Source organism: Octodon degus, unplaced genomic scaffold (genome assembly GCF_000260255.1).
Source record: "Octodon degus isolate 3935 unplaced genomic scaffold, OctDeg1.0 scaffold00093, whole genome shotgun sequence".
Taxonomy (NCBI): Eukaryota; Metazoa; Chordata; class Mammalia; order Rodentia; family Octodontidae; genus Octodon; species Octodon degus.
Genome location: NW_004524669.1, coordinates 2,139,661 through 2,156,741, shown reverse-complemented (window position 1 = coordinate 2,156,741; position 17,081 = coordinate 2,139,661). Strand labels below are relative to the sequence as shown.

The 17,081-nt window shown below is 42.9% G+C and overlaps 1 protein-coding gene and 1 pseudogene across 2 annotated transcripts in view; one reads left to right on the top strand and one right to left on the bottom strand.

The window, feature by feature from the left end:
- Positions 1-5,480, top strand: part of Racgap1 (Rac GTPase activating protein 1) — a 37,174-nt gene extending 31,694 nt beyond the window's left edge. For both annotated transcript variants that reach the window (XM_004637799.2, XM_023722809.1), the window contains 3 exons: positions 40-175; positions 2,811-2,919; positions 3,259-5,480. In XM_004637799.2, coding sequence (XP_004637856.1) covers positions 40-175; positions 2,811-2,919; positions 3,259-3,334 — 321 coding nt within the window. In that variant the 3' untranslated portion in view covers positions 3,335-5,480. The remainder of the gene's footprint in view (positions 1-39; positions 176-2,810; positions 2,920-3,258) is intronic.
- A 3,760-nt stretch (positions 5,481-9,240) lies between these two features.
- Positions 9,241-10,063, bottom strand: LOC101576124 (annotated as a pseudogene).
- Positions 10,064-17,081: the final 7,018 nt, after the last annotated feature.

Here is a 17,081-nt window from a genome sequence, read left to right as displayed (position 1 = left end):
GAGCCTTGAAAGTTTGCAAATATGTTTGGTGTTGTTTAGGTAGTAGAGCGCCTGCTTTTACTGCCCCTGGAATACTGGAGTCAATTCATGATCGTGGAACAGGAGAACATTGATGCCCTGCATGTCATAGAAAACACAAATGCATTTTCAACGCCACAGACACCAGATAGTAAAGGTCAGGCTTAAGTTGTGCTTCTTTGGGACCTTGTCTTTCTTACTAGTTTTGGTTATATACTGTATTCTTTCCCCTATCTTTGCTATAGTACTGTTTAAAATTCATACTCTTCAGTAACAATTAAATTTATTTTGAAAATCCCAACATTAAAGGAAAATTTATCTCACCATCTTAATTTTTTCCCCTTGTATTCCTTTTTTATATGGATGTATTGCTTTTTATTTTTGGTTTTACTGCCAATTGAAAGCAGAGCCTCTTGCGTTCTAGGAAACCAGCCTACCACTAAGCTATATCCCCAACCCCTGAATTTATATCTGTAGTGTAGATAATAGTAATTTAGACATAATTTGTTCTTATTTCATTTACCAATATTATGAGAATTGTTTTTCTGTTACCATATGATCTTTGTAAGTTTATATGGTACTAGGGATTGAACCTAGGACCACACTTATGCTAGGTAAGTTGCTCTTTTACTGAACTGTATCCCCAGCCTGCTGTCTTTCCCTTTTCCCTTTCCCCTTCCTTTTTCCATCTTCCTTTTTTTTTTTAACTCTTTGAAGGGGCCAGGGAGATGGCTCAGTAGAATAAGTGCCTGGCTGGCAAGTGTAAGGTCCTGAGTTCAATCCCCAGTTCCAAAAAAAAAAAACCCCTATAAAACCTTTGAGACAGGATCACACTTACCTGGCCTGGCCTCAAACTTACGATCTTTTTACTTCAGTCTTCTGAGTATGTGGAATTATAGGAGTGCATCTGCTACTGTATAATCTTAGTGTTTTTATTAGTTGTAAATAAGTTATCTAAGTGTTCTGTTAGGTACTGACATTATCTTTCAATTTTTCATGATTAAAAATAATACTGTAGCCAACATTAGATAGATACACCCTAGTAATAAACTTGCAAGAATGTGAATCAACTAAATTAAAAGACTTAACACATTCACAACAGGGCCATAATTGAAATGCCTCACTGCCAGGTTGCTTGAGGTACATGTGTCACTGCCAGTGGTACCGTGACTATCCCATACATGAGTGTACCACTTCTACCAACGGTGGTAAAGGCTGCCGGATGGGACACTCATGCACGCACCACCAGTCATTCAAGATGGTGAGAATATGTTAATCATCTATATCTTTCTTTCTTTCTTTTTTTTTTTTTTTTTTTAATGTATTTAGTACAGGGTCTACAGAGTCTCACTACACAGATCCGGACTCGTAGTGATCCTCCTGTTTTCATCCTCCCAAATGCTGGGATTACAGGCATATGCCACCACACTCAGTCTCAATTGCGGTCTCAGCCTGCCCTGGGGGTAGGGTCGGCACAGCACACCAGGGATTGAACCCCAGTCCCTGCATCTGCATCTGCCTAAGCAGGTGCTTTAATCAGCTGAGCTATTTGGCCAGCCCATCTCTATGTTTCTCGATATTTTACCAATTTTCTTTCTTTCTTTTTTTTTTTTTAATTTTTTTGTATTTGGTACAGGGTCTCATTACACAGCCCAGACTCGTAGTGATCCTTTGGTTTTGAGCTTCCCCATTGCTGCAATTATAGGTGTGTACCACCACGCCCAAACCCTGTCAAGGCTCAGCATGCCCAAGGGTGGGGCCAGTGTGGCATGTAATACAGGGAATCGAACCCTGGTCCCTGCACTTGCCTAAGCAGGTGCTTAGTCTGCTGAGCTATCTTGCTAGCCCACCAACTTGATTTCTTAAGAAGCTTTTTGCCTATGTTATCACCAACAGTTTGTAGGAATAAGGAGGTTTCATCCCAATTTCACTGGCATTGGAGACTCATATTTTTTATTAGTGCAAGTTCCTTTTACAGGAAGCACATTGTTTTTCCTAGTATAAAATTAAATGTTCAGATGTTGGATATGTGAAGTTTGGTTTTTGAAGGTGTTATTAAACAACTCATTTGAAGACATTATGCAGTATAACAACCATTGTTGAATTCCTATTATTTTGTTTAGTGAAATTCTGTATCATTTCTAATTTTTTTTTTTTTTTTTTTTTTACTATTTTTTATTCTCCTTTTAAAAAAACCAGAGGGCTTTTGAGATAGCTCAGCGGACTAAGCACTGCCACATGCCACATGCCACATGCCATGCCAGCCCCACCCCCCTGGGCATACTGAGCCAGAAAGGAGTCCAAGCGTGGTGGCGCATGCCTGTAATCCCAGCACTAGGGTAGGCTGAAAACGGGAGGATCACTATGAGTCTGAGCTGTGTAGTGAGACCCTGCACAAAAAAGAAAGAAAATGGTGTAAGTCAGCTTTTCACCTAGTAGTTGTCTACATAGTTCCAGGATACACCAGTGTGTCACAAATGGTGATAAAAATGATAGGTGAGACTTTCCTAGGTGTTGAACTTTCACTCTTAAGTGCTTCAGAAGGTAGTAGTTTTAAAACTGGCTATCAGCAGGTATGGTGGTGCATGCTGTCCCAAACCTCAGGAGTCTGAGTTAGGAGGATCACCATGAATTTGAAGCCAGTCTAGGCTACATAGTGAGTTCAGGGCTGGCCTGGACTGCATAGTGAGATCCTGTCTCAATAAAACAAAAGAAAACAAACACTGGTCATCTTCAAGGGTAATTCCCCCACCTTCTTTTAAAAAATATGTCTGAACTTTGTTTGTTTGAAGTGAGCTTCCTGGGGCCTGTGACCACTCCTGAGCACCAGCTTCTCAAGACTCCTTCTTCAAGCTCCCTGTCACAGAGAGTTCATTCCATCCTCTCTAGGAACACACCCAGGTATGGAAAATGGGCTTTTCCAAAATAACATTTATTATTTCCTTAGACTTCTTTCCTAGCATATCAGAAGTTTATTGTAAGAAAAATCAGTCTGGATCTTACACTAGACTAAGGATCTGTAAACTAGACTTTACAGAGAAACTTGGAGCCAGAGGTCCGTATCTTTAAAAGGGTCTGAAGGTCTTCACTACTTCCCCTTTCTCATTTCAAGTAAAAATGCCTCAAAATATTACCTAAGATTTTCTACTTTTAGCCAATTATTTCTAATAGCATAATTGTTTGGTTTTTTAAAAATCATTTTTTATAGTATGCTTTCCCAGTTTACTTTTTGTTTTTTAGGTTTGGGAGCAAAACCAAGTCTGCCACCAACTTAGGGCGACAAGGCAAGTTTTTTGCTTCTCCAATGCTCAAGTGAAGTCACGTCTGCCTGTTATCTCCCAGCATTTACCAACTGCAAGAAGGGGCACACCTGTACTCTGCTCTGCAGCCTTCTGTACTCATTACTACTTTTAGCATTCTCCAGGCCTTTAATCAAGTTTAATTGTGCATGAGGGTTTTATTAAAACTATATATATCTCCCTTTCTTTCTCCTCCAGTAATGTAACATCAGCATCTTGTGCTGGTTGTCATTTGGAGCTTTTAGATTGGAGATCTTTACATGAATAGAGAGGTAATATGAAATTTGTTCTGAATCTTTTTGGGGTGCAGGGGCATCCCTCTGGCTTAAAGCCAAGTGCTGCTGGTGGAATGGCTTTTGACTTGTGTCACTGAGAACTAATTTTCATGAGACAATGACAAATTCTACTTCTATGGTAAGACTGACTTGTCTCAGGGTGGGAAGTGGGAGGGCAGGGTAAAGAAGGAATTTGAGAGTGGATTAGTGTGGCTCCTCCTTAGAACTTGGGGTTTCCTTCCCCCATGATGGACTAAGCTGTAGTGTGGAGCGTTCATAAAAATGAGATAAGTGGAGGACAGAACTAGTGCTGGGAATTGGCTTAGCTTTAATTTGGTTTGATTAGGTCTTAATAGTATAAAGGGGCACAATCTTATAAATGTGATACTACAACTAGTTGTTTAATCTCTAATGGAGCTCTGCCTGGACTTTTGGGTTGATTGAGGTCAGAGCCATTTTGTTTTTCAAATTTGAATTCATTCTGATTGACCTCCCACTCATTTCCAGTGGAGCCCTGTTTCTAGGTCAGCATATTGTCTGCATGGCATCTCACTAATAATTAACAGTAGCTGTAAGGGAAGATTATCAGTATTTCATGTGGTAAGAAAAGTTAGTCGAGATAAAAGGGGGGACCAGGAATATAGCTCAGTGCTGCAGCACCTACCAGGCAAGGTGAGGTCCTGAGTTTGCTTTCTGGTTTAAAAGTCATTTTTGTCTTGCACTTTGGATGCTGAAATTTTTCTATGAAACATAGCTATAGCCACATATATGTGAATATCTTCTGTTAGAATTATTCCCAGTATCTGTAAAAATGGTTTTATTGCATAGCATATTTCTAACTCATATTAACCCTGTCTATAAGACATTTATTTAGAATAATATTTTGGGAAAAGTAAATACATAGCTTTTTCAAAATGAACGTGAAATTGGTTTTCTTGTCCTCCACAGTAACTTTTAAAGTATTTTTTAGTTTATTGTTCATCTCTATTTCCTGCTCCATGGGCCCACCACAACCTCACCACCTTCAGGAGTATGATTCTCTTTTTTTCATTTATTTCTCTGTCCATATTGAAGTCCTAGATTTGTCCTATGACCATTATCCTCTTGTTTGAAGAAAGTACTTTAAACAAAAAACAAACTTTAAACTTAGTCTTTGGAGACCAGAATGGTGCAGATTAAAAAAGAAAAGAATTGCTGCTGGCTGGCTGGTTGCCTGGAACATCCTTCACTGCTGGAAGTGACTCTGGAGTGAGCTTCGATGATTAACTGAGGGCACCTGCACTTGGAACTCTGAAGCTGGTGAACAGAATGTATCTGAGATTGAACGTAAACAGTTGCAGGCTTAATATGTAGCTGTGGAGAGAAGAGACAACCTACTGGCTTTTTTCCCAGGAGGGGGCAGCTCTCACAGCAGGGCCCATCTGCCTCAGCAAATTGACAGAGGATGTGTCCCACCGCCCCGCACCCTCCCTCACATGCATCCTGCTAGGCTTTATTTTTTAAACATTGTCCTCAATGCTACAGCTTTTCCTGTGTCTTTGCAAGCCTCAAATTGGCTTGAGTCCATATTTGCTGTTCTGTCGTATCTCCCCAAGGTGCATTTGAAGTCACTAATGTAAAAGAAGTAAATGGATTGTGCAGTGTTAGTTAAGGCAAGACTACCCTACACAGGAATTGATGGCCCATTAATGAGAAGGAAAATGGTCCTGTGTGCCAGTGTTGGCAGCCAGTTGCTTATTTGGGGGGCTACTCTGAGAGACCTTAGCCATGAAAATCTGTTATTAGCAAGGGGGGATATGTAACCTCTTTCGACTTTAACAGTACTTCATGTGGAACAGCTTGATTTCAAGGGCTTTCTTAATTAAATTTAGTTTTCTCCAATGTGAGATTTGTGGAAAGGGGTCCGGTGCTTTCTAGTGGCAGTTCCCTCACCCCTTGTTCTTGTAACACTTGCCACTCACTCTGCTTTTGATGTACTTTATTGCTTCACTTGCTAATAATGGCAATGTAAAATCCTAATGCAAGCTGGGAATACAGCTCAGTGGCACAGCACCTGCCTGGCTAGTGCAAGGTTTATCCTGAGGTTTGATTCGCAGTCCAAAAAAAAAATTCTTAATGTTTACCTCCATTCTCCTCAATCTATATAATGCTCCTAAATTTGATGTTTATATAACTAGGCAAGCATCATGTGGTTTGATTCAGCAGCAACAATTTGTGTTTATTACTGGGTATTTTAACAGTTTTTACTTACGTAAGTGAATGCATTGGGACTAGAGGTAATCCTGTAATCCTAGCTATTTAGGAGCGTGAGGTGAGAGGTTGTAAATTCTAGGCCAGCCTAGGAAATTTAGAGAATTAGCAAGGTCCTGTCTTAGGATGAAAAACAAAGGGCTGGGGATATAGTTCAGAGCAGACTTACACAGATCAAAGTAAAGAGAGACTGAGGATATAGCTCAGTGCTCCCTGGGTTCAAAGCCCATTACTGAAAGGGAGTGGGAGTGGGAGAAGAAGAAAAGAAAAGTCTGAGCATGGGCCAGTGAGATAGCTCAGCGGACTAAGCACCTGCTTAGGCAAGCGCAGGGATCGTGGTTCAGTCCCAGGCACCACATGCTGCACAGGCCCGTTATGGATCCGGCATAGTGGTGCACACTTGTAATCCCAGCACTCGAGAAGAGGATTGCTGGGGGTTTAAGGCCAGCCTGGGCTGCATAGTGAAACCTTGTCAAGAAAAAAAATACCAAAAGAAAAAACAAGAAAAAAAGAGAATGAATTCTTCATTGAACATAGTGATAGAAAACCAGAAAGGACCTGAGTTTTGATCAGAGGATATTAGGTTGTACAGTTCATTTACTAGGTGATAAAAGTCATTTTTGGTTATGAACATGTGGCAGTAAAAGGATTTTGTATTTTTAAATTCTTGCTTAAATGATTGGGCATCACAAAATGACATGGGGAGAGGAGCGCAGAAAGAAAATAAAGTTTTTTTTCTTTATGAAATATTCAGAATAAGATTTGATTAATTTTATAATTGCCCAGTGTGGTGGTACATGTCTCTAATTCCACCAAGAGGCTGAGGCAGGAGATCACTGTGAGTTTGAAGTCAACTTCCTGGGCTACATAGGAAATTTAAGGCCAACCCGAACTACATAGCAAGAACCTATCTCAAAAGAACAAAAGACAACCAGATATAGTGACATACCCCTATAGTCCCAGCTCTGAGGCAGGAGGATCATCACAAGTTCAAGGCCAGCTTAGACTACATAGTGAGACCCACAAAAAAGTTTACAGTGAACAGTTAAAATATTTATGGACATGTGCACTAAATTATATAAACAGTACCAAAGCTGAGTGGTAGTACAGAAATGTCAACTTGCCAGTAAAGTGAAAGATGAATGAACAAGGCCTTAAACCTGAATATAATGCTTATGAGTCCCTATGCACAAAAATTCCCTGAATTTTAAGGATTTTATTCACTCTAATTGACAGCTGGGCTATATTTCTGACCCTGACCTTATACTCCAAAAAGGTTAACTTCCTACTACTATGTGATGTGATGAAATATATGGTAAATGATTTTTTTTTTTTTTCCCTTGAGACTGTCTGCAGTTCAGGCTGGCCTTGAGCTCACTTTATAGCCCAGAGTGGTCTCAAACTTGCAATGATCCTCCTGAGTCAGCCTCCCAAATGTTGGGATTACAGGTGTGCACCACCATGCCTGGCTTGGTAAATGAAGTTTTAAAAAATTACAGTAAAAGTATCTTGCTATTCTCCCTTACACTGAATGTTCCTAAAGCAGTGGTGGAACTCATTTTTCATGAATGTCTTTAGTTGTGCTAGTGTGGCTGCTTTGATCTGTTGAGTCAATTTAAAAGTTTTACTCTTTTTGGCCATTTTGACTTACGGGATGACATAGAAGTCACACAGTACTAGATTTGGTGTATGAGGTAGATGAGGACACCATGTTTTATAAGCCTGCCTCTGCATTGGTCTGCACTCAGCAGCACCATCTACCACATTCAATCACACCTTGTGAGGACCTGAAAGAGGACCTCTGGAATTCTTCAGAAAGTGGCAAGACAGTGGCATAAGTGTGTTTAAATTGAGGGGGAGTATTGTGAGGGATTAATGCCAATGTGTTTAAACATTTAAACATTCAGTCTGTTTTCATCATACTTCATATACCTGAAGAGTTCAGATATATGAAGCTCCTTAGGACAAGAGTTCATATTTCCTACTGGGACATACTGTGTGGGAAATGGTAAACAGATACTGACACAGCTGGGCCTCTGCAGCCTTCAGTCCTCCAGTAGTGTCCCCACTGACTGTGGTAACACCTGTAGGAGGCAGTCATTGGCTCACCTCAGAGTGGGTAAAGGTGCATGAAGGGCCTCACACTTTCAGCAGTCCTCCTGCCTTAGCCTCCCAAATGCCAGGATTACAGGCGTGTACCATCACACCCACGTTTGGGATTGTGGTTCTATGGTGAAGTCAGCATCCTCTGAGGAAGCTGCTCCCCCAAGCACATTGCTCACTTCTTTTGGATCTGGATACCTCTGGCTCACTCTTCTGAGTGATCCGCTCATAAAGGCAGGTGTCCTCCCATGATCAGCCATTCCTGCAGCTGGGGCCAAGGCAGCACCGCTCTCAGTCTTGTTGATTGCTTTATGGGTAGGGCCTACCTGCCCTTCAAGCTTCAGGTAGAGGATACTTACGTGTTTGTACCCCATCCTCAGGAAATAGATTCTAAGGCCTTCAGTGGCACCTGAAATCATGGGTAATACTGAAGCCTACATACCCTGTTTTTTTTGGTATATATATTTCCAAGATAGATTTTAATTTATAAATAAAGCACAATAAGGGAATAATGAGTATGGTATCTTTTTTTTTTTTTTTTCCTTTTTGAGACAGAGTCTTGCTGTGTAGTTCAGGTCTTGCACTCACTACATAGCCCAGGATGGTCTTGCAATGATTTCCTCCCTGAGCCTCTTGAGTGCTGGGATTACAGGCATGTGTCCCCATGTCCAACTCACCTTTTCATTTAAAGGTAGCATTTTATAGCTTTTCTTTGACAAATTGCCAGCATGACTACTACTTCTTTTTGTGGGCATTATAAGTAATGTAAGGATTACTAGCAGACAAGCTTTGTGACATTGTGACAAGCTGTCTGATGATTAAATGACTAACAGCATATACAATGTGAATATGCTGGATAAAGTGATTCATGTTCCAGGCAGAGCAGAACAGAGCGGCATCACTTAAAATGGTACACAATTTAAAACTTAACAATTTTTACATCTAAAAAATTTTCCGTTTGTTACATTTGGACCACAGCTGACTGGGTAACTGAAACTATGAAAAGCAAAATCAGGGGGGAACTACCCGCTCGCACCCCCCCTCCTGTCCCTCTCTCGGGACAGGAGCTTTCTCTCAATAAATATATTCTGCTCATAACCTCTATTTGTTCCTAAAATTCATTCTTCAGTTTTAGAGAACATGAATTCTAGCAGGTCAGGTCCAGAGATCGTTTTTTTTTTTCCCCATGTCATTTGGAGGTTCCCTATATTGTTTGGAGGTCACTCACCTGAGACCAGTTTTTTTCCCTGTATCAGGATGAACCCAGATTTGGGACTACCGAAGAAAGTTGCACCTTAGCCTCCTCCTAGCTGAAAGCCAAAAGCTATTTCTTGGGGATTAAGTCTTTGCTCTTCAAAACAGAAGCACTGTATTTGGTTAAAATACTGTCCCACTTCAAATGGTACATTATATGTAGGAATTCCAATTACTGGTTTGCCAGTAGGATTCTTTGCTTTATAACATGCCAGCGTAGTCTCCTCGTACCACCTTGATTCTTTCATTAATTTGTTCCTGGACACAATATATTTTTTTTTTTTCATTACCCTGCCCTCTCTCTGTTGATTTTCAACATTCTTATATCATCATCAACAGAGAAATTAGGGAAGGTAGATCTCCGATTGCTCAGGTCTAAAGTTGTACTGGAGACTGGCGTGGACATGTGCACTGGAGGTAACCTTAATGATACGGTCCTTAACAGACACCGTGTTTGTCACTTGGTCTGATCCGTGACCTGCTACTGCTGATCCTCCAAGTCCGGTAGTCTGGCAGTAAAGCCGATACAGAGGCATGGCGGCGTAGGAAGCCCGCAGCATGCCCACTGTGGCCGCGGTTATGTACGTGGCCACGCACGTGAGCAGCGTCTTGTTCCGCCACCACCGCCGCCAATCCTCTTGCGCACGCGTGAAAGTGTTTGTGGTCTTCCGCCTCCGCTGCGTCCCCGCGCTCAGACCACCAGGCCGGGCTCGGGCGCCTCCACGTCCCAAGTCGCCTTAGTCACCTCTCAGCAACTCCGTATCCCCTCCATCCCGGCCGAAGAAAAGACTGTCTATACTCTGCAATGTCACCAAGGAGCCAGGAAGGCTCCGCCACCAGCCACAGAAAGCAATGCATTTCCATCTCGAATCTCAGAGCCCTCCTCCCATCAAGAAGCATAAACCTGAGACACTTTTAGTCATCTACCTGAGAGACAGCACGGCAGCAGCTGGCAAGTCGTGACAGGCAGCCCATGTTCAGGGGCCTGGAGTGACGGGCGCTCCAAGCATGGGGCTACTATTGCAGATTGCCATCTTTAGTGCAGTTTCTTGGTTCATGGGAATCAGTATATGTAGTTGGTCAGGGTGGGAATCTTTCCAATTGACTGCTGGATTCGAGGGTCTTCTGGAGGTTCTTGGGATCGTTTCCCTGCCCATCTTCTCCGTATGGCTGTGTGGCTTGTCGTTGTCATGTTTCCTGGCTCTTCTTTCCCTCTCTTGATTGGTTGGTCCTCGAGATCCTGCTTTCCTTTTGCTTGTATTGTACTTTTCTATTTGTGTTTCTTCTTTTGAGTTCTTGTGCTGGGGAAACTATATGATATTTACACACACACACACACACACACAAATCAGAGGAGGGACCTACTATATTCGCACGTTGTGAATATAGCCACATGCTTTTTTTTTTTTTTTTTTTTTTAGAGGTTCTTGCTATGTAACTGGCCTCACATTTTCAACAGTCCTCCTGCCTTAGCCTCCCAAGTGCCGGGATTACACGCATGTACCATCACACCCAGCCCATATGCATTATTCTATACATACAGTATATGACTTTCTATTGGAAAAGTGTTTAGGGGATGCAGTGTTTTAGCTACTATGCTGAATGTTTTTCTTAATTGTCCCTTAACGTTCCTAGGGTTCTCAGTGCGAACAGAGATAGCTGTTGTGGAAGTCCAGGACTGAAAAGCAAAAGGTGGCACAGAGTTCAGGGTCTAAGACAGCACAATTGATTTTCATTCAGTGTGCTTTGCTATGATCTTGGGGATGACTCAGGTGTTAGCCATTGAAGTGAAAAGCTTTGAAAGCATGCAGAGTTGGAGCATGTTAGCATTGTGCTTTTAGTTTAAACAAGGTTTGGGAAGGGCCACTCAACCTAAGAACTTAGGGCAATTTTTAAAATATTCTTCATGAAGCTTCCATATTTTGTAAATAAATGAAGGTGCCAGGCCAGGAGGTCTCTAACTTACGTAACATATTAGAACCTGGTTCTCAGAACTGTATTTGTTGATGGTCTCTGTTCATGAATTCAGGTGAAAGGCAGTTCGATGTCACCAGGAATAACCTTGTAGAGCACAAGAGCTTTGTTCTCTGCACTTCTGTGGGATGGGCAAGGAGGCAACTTTTCAAGGACACATAATTGGAAGCAGGAATTTTCCTTTTTATCCACCTCCAGAACTCTTGCCAGGCTTCATTGTTTTTATACAGTGATAGTCTCATATCTCACACAGCGGGGCACCATCTGTGTGCTAGACTCAGACACAGATGAATGGATATTTAAACTTCTAATAAAGCGCTTTCTATTTACCGTATCTTTGGTCACCATTGATGATAGAATTAAGGACTGATTCTCCATAAAACCTCTAGGAAATTTCATATGGTGGTTTGTCATATCCAGAGTACTATCATTTATCACTTTCTTGGTCTTGCCTCACCTCAAGTTATCCCTTTTATATTCAGAGTGGTGATTTGGCACAATCCAGTGTGGAGTTTACCTGAGGTTAGAACCTGACCATTCCAGTACTCAGTCTGGAGGTTAGCCATGGCCCTTGCTATTTCAGACTTTATTAGCATTGTGGAGCCTGTTAATAATGTAACATTAGGTATGAAAGGCTATAGAGGCCTTCCCTTAGGTGCAGTGTTATTTTTATCCCATCTTTTCTATGAAGTGAGCAAATACAAAATGAGCAAAGCTATAGAGAAGGACAATCATGTACGTTTCAGGAGTTCTCATTGTCAGAACTTCTGTAAGTCATGCCTAACTTAAAGCTGAGATGTCCATGTAGTTATGAATTCTCAGTAGATGACCAGAAGGAGCAGAAAGGTGTACACTGCTGGGGACAGTTTCCTAATGCTTAGGATTGGCTGGCAGCATGGAAAACTTGGGTTTGGTGATCCCAGAGTATCTTCTGTGTGGAAGGAAGAGAATAAACTCAAGGTGAACACCTGAGGTTTCTCCTGCTGGGAATCAGTTCCCAGGCCACCCATGGAAGGCCTGTGGTCTCTGAGGTACAATGCTGAAGATAGGCAAGTCTGTGAGCCAAGCCATCGGCCCACTTCAAGGAACGCGTCAGCGGATTAGCTTGTTGCTTCCCTTGAGTGGCATTAGCTCTCACCCTGTCTCATGTTCACCATCTGGCTTTGAGTAAGAAGTCTTCAAGTGATCTTCCATCAGTAGCCTGCTCTCTGCCAGGGCTTTCTGAAGGCTGTTCAGCTTTCTCCCTCATCAACCCTCAGGCTCTGTGCTCTCCAAGAAGCGGTAGGTAGTCTGTTGTATCCACACATACACATACCTGGGATCAGAAGAATACTTTAGACATCACAGGGGGGAAAATCAGCTTAAAGAATTAGTCTGGGTGGTTAATGGCCTGAAATCTTTTTGTTGTCAAAACTAACAAATGGCTCTGAGTGATTTTTTAAAATGGAGCACCTCCTACCACTCTCTGCTGTGACAAAGAAAGCTCTTTGTGCTGGGAGATCAGCCTGTCCAGATCTTGGTAGCAAGAAAGACATGAGAGTTGGGAGTTTTTTCCTTATTGGAAAGTAAAATCTTAGGTGAAGGTGCTTAAATGAACCATCTTCCCTCCTCCCAGGGAGCTGGCTGTGCTCTCCTCCTGGGTTGATATGCATTGGCCAGGGCTAAATGCCTGATGCTTCTGGACAGCATCCAGCCCCTTGGCATAGCGTCCACACTGGAGATACAGCTGCTGGCATTAAAAGGCTAAGCCCTTTCCAGCTGCTTTGCTTTAACAGGAACAGCCTGCAGTCGGCAGCTATACGGAACTGTCTTAGCCTGATTAGGGGGAAATGACTAGTCTGCTCTTCTCGTGGCACCGCTCTGGAGGCTCTGGGGAAGACAGCCACAGGGGTGGGAAGTGGTTGGGCAATGGTGTTGGAGTGCTAGGCCATTATCTCCTCAAAATTGAGGTCCCAGCTTGGCATGGTTTATACTTTGTTTTGCCTCCATCATAAAAGTGGGATTCTCTTCAGTGAACCTCTTGGCCCTGAGAAAGAAGAGATGTTCACGAGAAGGCATATCTTGGGTCCCTCAAAGCTGACACAGCTCTCATATATGAATTCGAGAGTGGGTGAGAGCAGTGGCAGCCTTCCCAAATGGTTCCATTTTTCTCTTTTGATTTTATATGGATTTAAAGAGCCAAGATTTGAAGGAGGAATACTTTTCAATAATTATATGTTTTAAAGATAATATTGTTAATATCTCTGAGACTTGAGGCATAATCAGTGGTTCTTACAAACGCAACACAGTGACAGCCTTGGTGGTACATACCTATAATCCTCTGCACTTGAGAGGGATCACAAGTTCAAGGCCAGTCTGAGCTATATATCAAGACCCTGTCTCAAAAACCAAGCCCTTAAAAAAAAGAAAAAAACAAAAAACCCTTAAAATGTAGTGTTAATGACTCTCTATTTCAAGGTAGAGATGTATCTTATAGCCAGTGTCATTTGGATTGGAAGGGTTAGAAATGTGCAGGCCAGACAACCTACTATTTTGCTGTGGTCAAACAAGGAGCTCCAGTAGTAGACTATGTTTAGCATGCACAAGACCCTAAAAAAATATATATATATTTTTTTGGTCTTTTTGAGACAGAGTCTTGCTATGCAGTTCAGCCTGGCCTTGAGCTCATTTTGTAGCCCAGGCTGGTCTTTTGTTTTGTTTTTTGTAGAACAAAATAAATTTTACTTTAATTATACTAGCAGAGTCTTGAACTCAAAATGATCCTCCTGCCTTAGCCTCCAGGACTATAGGCAAATGGCACCACACCCAGCTAAGACCCTAAATTTAATTCCCAGCACCAAAAAAACAAACCAAAACAAAAGCAAAACCAAAAAACCAGGGCGTTTCCTCAGGTCTGAAGGGAGCTGCTATAGGAAAAGCAGAGAAACTAAGACTCAACCTGCACACCTAGCAGGAAGAAGCAGCCAAGCAGTGTACAGCACAGGATTAAGATCTGTTCCAGTTATGACCCCAGAGCATAACACGTGGCCCCTGAATCAGGAAACAAAGTACAGCCCAGGGCTTTCAGGATGCTGTAACAGAAAAGAGGCTAGGCGTGTTAAGTGTTCTGTTTGACTATCAAGTTGGGAGTATTTGTTGCAGTTTTTGTCTAGTTTGGTCACCAATACAGAATCAGAGGAAAATTCTTCCCTTAAAAAGTGGAGGTCCATGGGGCTGGGGAGATGGCTCAGTGGTCTAAAGCACCTACTTAGAACAAGCTTAGCACAGGGACCGCGGTTCAATCCCCCAGCACCACATGCCAGCCAGCCCCGCCCTCAGGTGGGCTGAGCTGGCCACACACACACACACACACACACACTAAATAAAATAAACTTTAAAAAAAAAAAAAAAGTGGAGGTCCAGGATTTGAGCAAGCAGCAACAAAAAAAGGAAGTCTAGCTGATAAAGTTAGTGAAATTGTCTGAAATTAATAAGCACATTAATAGTATAATTTGGGGCTGGCCTGGTAGCTCAGTGGACTAATACACCTGCTTAGGCAGAGCACAGCAGCTGGGGTTTGATCCCATGGGGTGCAGAGACAGTGAGATGGCATTTGAGACTGGGTGTGGTGGCACACCCCTGTAATCCCAGCACTTGGGAGGCTGAAAACAGGAGAATCACTACAAGTCCGTTCTACGTAGTGAGACCCTGTAGACCCTGTAGATTCTGTCCTAAATACAGGGAAAATAAATAGTATAATTTGGTTTAAGGAGGCTTTCCTGTCCACAGTGACAGGTGCTCAATGCTGGAGCAGACCTGGATGAATAGTGTGGGAGCTTGGAGGGAGGGAGCTGGAGATGGAAAGCCTCCTAGAGCCTGCGTGATGGCACGTGCCTGATTCCAGCATTCAGGAGGCTGAGCAGGAGGGTTGCTCCACATCTGAGGCCAGCCTGGACTACATAGTGGGACCCCACCTCAAAAAAAAAAATAAAAAATAAAAAGTCTGCAAGTTCATGACATGAAACTAGAGTTAGGCATGAAGAGGGCAGCCAGAGAGGGACCAGGAGTCCATTGCCAGGCCTATTCCCACATCTCACCTGTTAGAATCAGACACCCCTGACTGTCGTTCTGGCCTCTTCTCTGACCATGGACTGGGCTCAGGCCTGGCAGGGCCTTTTTCCATCTGTTTAAGGCCCTGGAGTGTGAGTTCTTGGCCTCTCCCTCTGGCTTTGGCAATCACTGCCCCTTCATCTACCTTAATCAGGGCTATGAAGCATTGTTTTTCATTTCCCCCTTTTCTGCCCATTAACTACAGCCTATTAATTAGTGCCATTGGACTCCTGTAATCCCCCATCACTGACTATGCCTGGCCTCCACAGCTTTTGCTAAATGTGTGACTGCGCCTTAGGCTCACCCTGAGAAGTGATTGCAGATCTTGGCTGGGCTGACCCCCTGCTACAGCTGCCCTAAGTAGCCACAGATAGACCAGATGCTTCATCTTGATTAGCTCTTAAATTTTCTGCCCCCCCCCCCATCTTCCTCTCTGACATTGTTGGCGCCTGGCACTAAGCTATAGGTTAAAAAATTTCTCTTACTCTGGAGCTCTTCTCCTTGAGCTTGTTCTCTGCATTCCCTGGTCCTGCTCTGGTGGTACAGAGAACAGTGCTGTGGGGTCAGAGGGACTGGAGTGAACCCCTCTCCTGATGGATGGAGTCTCCTGTCAAGACCTTTGTCAGCTGGTTCTACATCCCTTGACAATTATATGATCACAGAGGCTTTGTTCTGTGTTACACTTAAACCTCAGCTTTGATGTCAGCTCCCTTTCTGTCTATGAAATTACAAATTCTCAAGGCCCTGGTTTTTTGTTTTTTGTTTTTTTGGTGGTACCAGGGATTGAACTAGAAAGTGCACTTACTCCACTGAGCTATTTCCCCAGCCCTTTAAGGTGGGTTTTTTTTTTTTTTTTTTTTTTTTTTTTTTTTTTTTTTTTTTTTTTTCTGGCTCAGGCTACCTTAAGGGCGGGTTTGATAAGGCATGTGGAGCTGGGGATCGAACCGTGGTCCCCTATGCCTGACCTGAGCTAACCCGCAAGCCCCTAAAAGCCCTGTCTTTTTTTTCCCCACCTATTTACCATCCTACCCAGCCTCCCTTCACCCTCACTCCTTGAAACTCCTCCAAACTAACTCCCCAGTTCTGATCACTCCAGCATTCTACTTCTTTGCTCTGAGTAAGTCCTTATTTCTCTCTCTGTTTGATTCTTCAGTCCTCTTTCCCCTGGGATTCCACTTGCCCACCCTGCTTCCTCTCTCTCTCTCTCTCTCTCTCTCTCTCTCTCTCTCTCTCTCATGTTCCCGTGCCTGTGCCATTGCTAAGCCTGGGATAGGGAAGGACATGATGCCTTCTTTAGCAGTAGCCCTGCCCCTGAGTGAAGCTGCAGGGCAGACAGCCTTGCAGATGGTAGATGAAATGGATTCTATCACGATGATGAAGATCCAGCTAGCTCTCAGTGATTGAGAGTGGTCATGTGTCAGGCATAGTGCTGAACGTGTGTCCTTCCTGTGGCCTCAACTCTCCATTTTTTAGATGAAGAAAGTAAGGCCCAAGGACTTTGATCCCCAGATCTGCTGTGTTGGCCTGGTGGCCCCTGGGGTGCACTGAGATGGCATTTGAGATTTAGCATGGTGGCACGCGCCTGTAATCCCAGCTCTTGAGAGATTGTAAACAGGAAGATTACTATGAGTCCAATCTAGTAGTGAGACCCTGAATACCCTGTAGACCCTTCCCTAAAATACAGAAAGAAACCAAAATCTTTTTTTTTTTTTTTTTTTTCCGGAACCAGGGATTTGAACTCAGACCTTTGTGCTTGCCAGGCAAGCACTTATTCTACTGACCCAGAAACCAAAATCTTGATGGCACAATTAATTTATTT